General features: G+C 40.7%; 1 protein-coding gene across 1 annotated transcript; it reads left to right on the top strand.

Moving 5' to 3' along the window:
• Positions 1–1,264: 1,264 nt before the first annotated feature.
• On the top strand, positions 1,265–4,426 carry LOC127791620 (BAG family molecular chaperone regulator 7). The gene is made up of 3 exons (XM_052321605.1): positions 1,265–2,143; positions 2,225–2,506; positions 3,967–4,426. Exons 1-3 carry the CDS (start codon positions 1,412–1,414, stop codon positions 4,186–4,188), a joined length of 1,236 nt encoding a protein of 411 aa, XP_052177565.1. The 5' UTR covers positions 1,265–1,411; the 3' UTR covers positions 4,189–4,426.
• The last annotated feature ends 1,390 nt before the right edge of the window (positions 4,427–5,816 follow it).

The raw sequence follows: 5,816 nt of genomic DNA on the forward strand, positions 1-5,816 counted from the left end.
AATTTTATATGTTTATTTTTTATTTAAATTTTGTAGAGCATTTAATACAAGTAAAATTATTATAAATTTTAATATAATATGTATAAATTATAATTATATTTTAATTTTAATATTATATATATCGTGTCGTTAAAGATGGATATACGTTAATATATATATATATATATATATAAAAAGAGAGAGTGAGGCCATTTTTCACCAAAATTATTGATTACTAGAGGGCCAACTTTTCCTTTTAAAGGATACTTTATATCTTTTGAGTTATGTCGCAATCTTTTTCATTTTTCTACCGATCAATTTCATAGGATTCGACCGATCAAACGACATTAATCAGCAAAATCATCATAAAATCAAGCCTTAATTTAAGCCGCTCCATGATCTTGCCTTGCTTTGCCGTCAGATGGCGCCAAACCACTTCACAGTTTTTCACGAGACTGTGGTTTGGGTGATAAGAAAAGGAAAAGCCTGCTGTCCCACGTGCCCCACTCTGCACCCACCCATCAATCTCAATCTCAATCTCATAGATTCCCTGTCCCCCCCTGGTAATATCACGGATTTATTTATTGATATATATGGACATTCATGATTAATTTAAATAAATCTCAATAAAATTCGAAAACTGGGTTCTTAAACTTCTTTTCTGTAAACTCACTAATATCATTCGTATTATTAAGGAGAATATCCATGTTATATACATTTCATATTCTATATCAATAAGCCTGCCGCGCCATCGATGATATTACCCCCTCATCACCAGGGTCATTTCTGTCCAAAAATTTCTCCCTTACGCGGCGATCCAGACCGCATTCCAACCCAATAATTCCGCGGACTCTCATTCCGTCGTATTGACACTTGATTTGATTATTTCCATAGGGGGTTTTGAATTATTATGTAATTTGTGGGTTGAATGAAATTCTTTCTTTAATAATATAAAGTTGAGAATTATCGAAAATCTTTCATAAAGGGGGTAAAAAGAAGCGAGTGGAGATGCAACCATGAGAGAAGAGTGAGCAAAGAACAAGGACATTACTTTATAAATTTACAAAATTTAAGAGAATAATTTTATCTCTTTGTACCTTTTTTGTGCTGGATAATCGCGTCTGTATGTAGTAAGACTCTAGTGAGAATGCAGTGACAACAACTTGAATGTCAGTTCGGATAATTCCACGTCTGGTTCAACTGTGAATTTCCAACCATACCCCTTCCAGCCTGGCTCCAAGTTTTTGACTCAGCCTGAAACCTTTATGGATTATTATTATGACTCAGACTCGCCCTTTCCATCTCTGCTAAACCCCACGCCGCCCCGCTCCCTCCCTCACTTGTACCTCTCCCTCTCTCTCCCTTTATCTACAACTGGTTCATCTTTTCATCTGTGCCAGTCACTGTCCAAGCCGCCTGATTCATATCCACGATGAGGTGCTACAGGCAAATCGAAATCGTCGAGCCATCGCCGTCTCTCCTCCTCCGGGAGGCGATCGGCTCCGTTTTTTCTCCCAAAACCGTGGCCCTATCCCGCTGCCTTCCCTCGTTCGCAGTTGAAGAGGATGAGCTCGACCTCACTCTCGATCTTCTGAATCCTGCACTTGCAGGGGCTGCTTTCGATTTCCCTTCGCCATTCTCTGACTTCGACGCCGTCACCGATCTGATTCAGATCAAGAGAACTCCATTCTACACCTCGACACGGACGGTTCAGCGCCGAGTCGACCGGTTCGCCGCCGAGTCGTCGTATTTGCAGAGACTCTGTGACCGAGTCTCCGCTCTGGAGGTTAGCTTCGACCGGCTGGTCAGTGCTAAGGCTATCGCCGGCGGAGAACGGAAGTACACGTGGACGGCGGAGATCAAAGCCCCTGAGAAGCCCGGGATTGAGAAGAAGTACAAGTGGACGGCGGATATCAAGGGCGGTAAGAGCAAGGAAAAGAACTACAAGTGGACGGCTGAGATCAAGGACGAAAGGAAGGACCCTCCGGTTACCCGGACCTACACGTTCAAAGCGTCAACCGGCGCTGGAGGCGAAAGCAGTGAGTCGGAGAAGAAAGAGAAGAAGAAAGATAAGAATAAGAAGAAGAGCGACAAAGCAGAGCCGTCCACTCGTCTTGTCGAGATTGAAGAGCCTTTCAATCATGGCGCTGTCGTCTTAAGGCAGGTCTGTTTCAATCTCCATAACCAATCGTAATTGCTACTCGTTTGGGAATGAAAGAAATGTCTGATGTATTTTTGCTGGTAGGCTTTCTTGAGGACTGTGGAGAAGTCGAAGGGGAAGAGGAAGGAGTTGTCGCCACAGGACGCGGCGATAATGATACAGATGACCTTCAGAGCTTACCTGATCAGGAGGTCACAGGCGCTTCGTGCTCTCAGAGAGCTGGCGGTTGCAAAGACCAAGCTGAAGGAGGTTAGGGCGCTATTCAACAACTTCACCTACCGCCGTCGCGTGGCCCGTGACGCAGAGGAGAGGCAGAGGTTCTCTGAGAAGATCATTGTCCTGCTTCTCACTGTAGACGCCATTGAGGTAGTTGATCTCTCTCTCTCTCTCTCTCTCTCTCTCGCATTGTTCAATTCGTTTGTTGACAGTGTTAATGGTGTGCTTTCATTGTGATCTGATCATTTCATAGTTCAGTCACCTAATTTTGTAGTATCTCAGGTGCTTGATCTTGCTGTTGGTTTATTGGCATTCATGTTTTTCGGTCTTTGTAACTGCTGAGTGATGAGTAGTCCTACTTCACCTTCTATGCAATGTGGATATTCTAATTATGTTGTATGTTCGTATGGTCACTGTTCGCGCCGATTTGTGTCCGTTTGGTATGCTCTCCCCATGTGTCCAATGATCAATTCGTGGATGATTGCCTGTAACCCAAATCCAAACTTGTGTGAACTTACCCATGAATTTATTTAGGCTTGGAACCTGGCACTGGCATGGATCTTTACTAGTCTTTTCAACCTTTAATGAGTTACACATTCTTTTGATCTACTCCCCTTTGCCAACCATGTGGCATTTCCATTCACGGGACTTCCCGCCTTTCGAGACTTAGGGGAGGATTGTCTTTGTATGCTACTTTGTCCTTGTTTTGCAAAAATGCTGCTTTAACATCTTGAACTTGTGACCTTTTCAGTCACAAAGAGTCGTCTTTGTATGCTACTTTGTCCTTGTTTTGCAAAAATGCTGCTTTAACATCTTGAACTTGTGACCTTTTCAGTCACAAAGAGTCGCCCCTATATTTCACAACTCAACTTGAACCCGTGACTTTATTGTTAGTACCGTGGCTTGCCCTCTTCACCCTCAACCATAGAATCAAGAATTTAGGTGAAATCAAGCAGTGTTAGAACACACGGCAAGGTCATGTGTGCAGAGTGCAGGACTACAATTTCATATGCCTAATGAAATAACTTAACCCAGTATATTGTATCTTCAACAATGGTAAACTTCTTTAGTTCCAAGGTCTTAGCCAATGGGTTGATGATTTCTACTTTGCTGAAGTTTATTTTAAGGTTCTGTATTGTTTCTGTGGAAGATAAAATCAGGCATGGTATGAGCTGCTTCACTTCACTAATGGCCCCTGGTATGTAACACAAGTTATTTGTCTTGGCAATGAGGAGTGTCAGTGTCGCTTCGTTTGAGAATCATGCTAGGGTCGCTAAGCGATTTACCTCTATGTTGGCAAATGAGTTAAGGAATCAGTTTTGTCTGATTTGTCATTTGCTGCTAGTAGCATGACAGAAGTTTACTCATTTCTGCAACCATGAAACAACCTGATGTCCTTGATCGCCGAAAATTGTGAATAAACCATGACAGATATCCTTGCTGCTAGTAGCTGAACTTAATCGTAGATTGGCATAGTGGCCCATATCTATTAATTTATCACTTAGAAAATTCTGTTCAAGTTTCGATGTCATATGGCTATATGCGGTCAGGTCAAAGTATGAGCCATTTGGTTAAACGAGTTCCTAATTGTCTGCTTTGTACTTTGTTAGGGTGCTGATCCTATGGTTCGAGCTGCAAAAAGATCTATGGTTGATGAGCTGGAAGCAATGCTTGACGTCGTAGACCCCCAACCGGCAGGCAAATCTTTTTCCATGAGGAGGAGGACATTTGACATGCCTGATGGCATTATTCAGGGGAAGATCGCCGCAGGTGTTTCTGAGGTGGTTCAAATGCTCGAACAAGAAAATGGCACTTTCGAGGCATGCTTGTAAGGTAATGTGACAAATCAACCTTGAGGTTCTGCTTGTACTTTCTTATCTAGGAGTGGGAAGACGCACCATTAGTTCATCCACTAGGGCTTAATTGTTGCTTTCTTCTCTTCTCTGAGGTAGAATTTTGTATTTGCATGAAGTTAAACTGAACCATTTGAACAATGGTTTGTGGTACCTAGATTGCCTGTAAGGTTAAAGCTTTTGATAATTATGCCTAATAACTAATGGCCTTGGTTCATTTGCTCGTCTAAATCAGGCCTCACTTATATGCTATTATGGTTCAGCCACTTCGTTTAGGATTTTTTGTTGATTTGATTAAAGAGCCTTCGCTGCTCCTGAAATTTGCTTAGAAGAAAGTGTGGGAATTGGCACCCAACTGGGTAGCTAGGAAAAACATGTATTTCTTTTTCTTTTCTTTTTTTTATAGCTGCCAACCTGTAGCTAATACTTTATTGAGTGTCTGGTGAGTAAATAACTTGCAATAACCATTCATAAAATTATGTTCACTAAATAAGCAGATAGAAATTTGTTTTCAGTTATATCTGACAACCACGTTTGGTTCCTTAAACATGGTAAAATGCCATTAAAATTGGGATTGCCATGTATGGGATAAAAAGGTAACCTGGGAATTAAGTTTTCTCACAGCAATGGGATAAAATAGAGTGCGTGTTTTATAATTTAACCCTTCTGGTGTATAAATCCCTCCTTATATCTCTTTCATTATGAAAATATAGCTATATATATGGAGAGGCATTTTAGTTTTTGGTTACTTAGTGTCGAGTAGTACCTTATTTATATAATAAACATTAAATATGATATAATTAACCTTAGTTAATGTCAATGAAAATTTATTTTGCATCCCTGAAGAAACGTCACGTGGGCACAATTTTTTCATTTATAAACCGATTATTTTATTATATTTTACATCAGTATGACACAATATAAAATATCGAATATAAATATTAAAATAATATTTTTTGTACATATAATACTCTTTCCCATGTATTGCTAATCTTAAAAAGTAGGGTGGTGCTTATTATGCTATTCATTCCTGTCAATAATTAACCACACGTCTGCAACCCAGCAGTCATAGAAGCAGGTTTTTCCGGGGCTGGTAGGCTTTGTGTCGCATTGTTGTGTTGTGAAAGTGGGAGAGGTCGACCCAGCAGCACGCCTTTAAAGGCTTCAGACCAGCCAGGCCCACAGGCTTTTTAATTCATAATGGAAAAAAGTAGCATACCTCCACCATTGCACCCAAATCAAATTTTATGTGATTTAGTCAATTGTGTGAAGATTCTCTATTAGAGGTCTTCATGATTTTTTTTTTTTTTTACTGCATATATTTTATTATTTTAAAAATATTTTTAAATAGAATGCTCAAATTAAATAATAAGCCACAATATCTTTAAAAAATACTGCAATCAGAAGTAGGGAGAAGGGGTTGGCAGGGGGATTGGGCCAACTGGGCTTGGCCTTTGCCCGGCGTTGCCAATAAGCCCATCCGATGTGTTTGACGACAATTGCTTGATGCAGAATGAGGCCCTCAGTAAGTTGGGCCCGAGGGTTCGGCCCAAGGAGTGATGGCCGAATGGAAAATGTTGAGGAGGAAAATCTCAGCATTATTATTA

Source organism: Diospyros lotus, chromosome 1 (assembly GCF_014633365.1).
Source record: "Diospyros lotus cultivar Yz01 chromosome 1, ASM1463336v1, whole genome shotgun sequence".
In the NCBI taxonomy this organism is placed as follows: Eukaryota; Viridiplantae; Streptophyta; class Magnoliopsida; order Ericales; family Ebenaceae; genus Diospyros; species Diospyros lotus.

Excerpts from the sequence above, each read along its gene's own strand:
- LOC127791620 (XM_052321605.1), top strand. The coding sequence starts at position 1,412 with ATGAGGTGCTACAGGCAAATCGAAATCGTCGAGCCATCGCCGTCTCTC. Across the intron at positions 2,144-2,224 it reads GCGCTGTCGTCTTAAGGCAG|GCTTTCTTGAGGACTGTGGA; the intron begins GTCTGTTTCAAT and ends TTTTGCTGGTAG. Across the intron at positions 2,507-3,966 it reads TCACTGTAGACGCCATTGAG|GGTGCTGATCCTATGGTTCG; the intron begins GTAGTTGATCTC and ends GTACTTTGTTAG.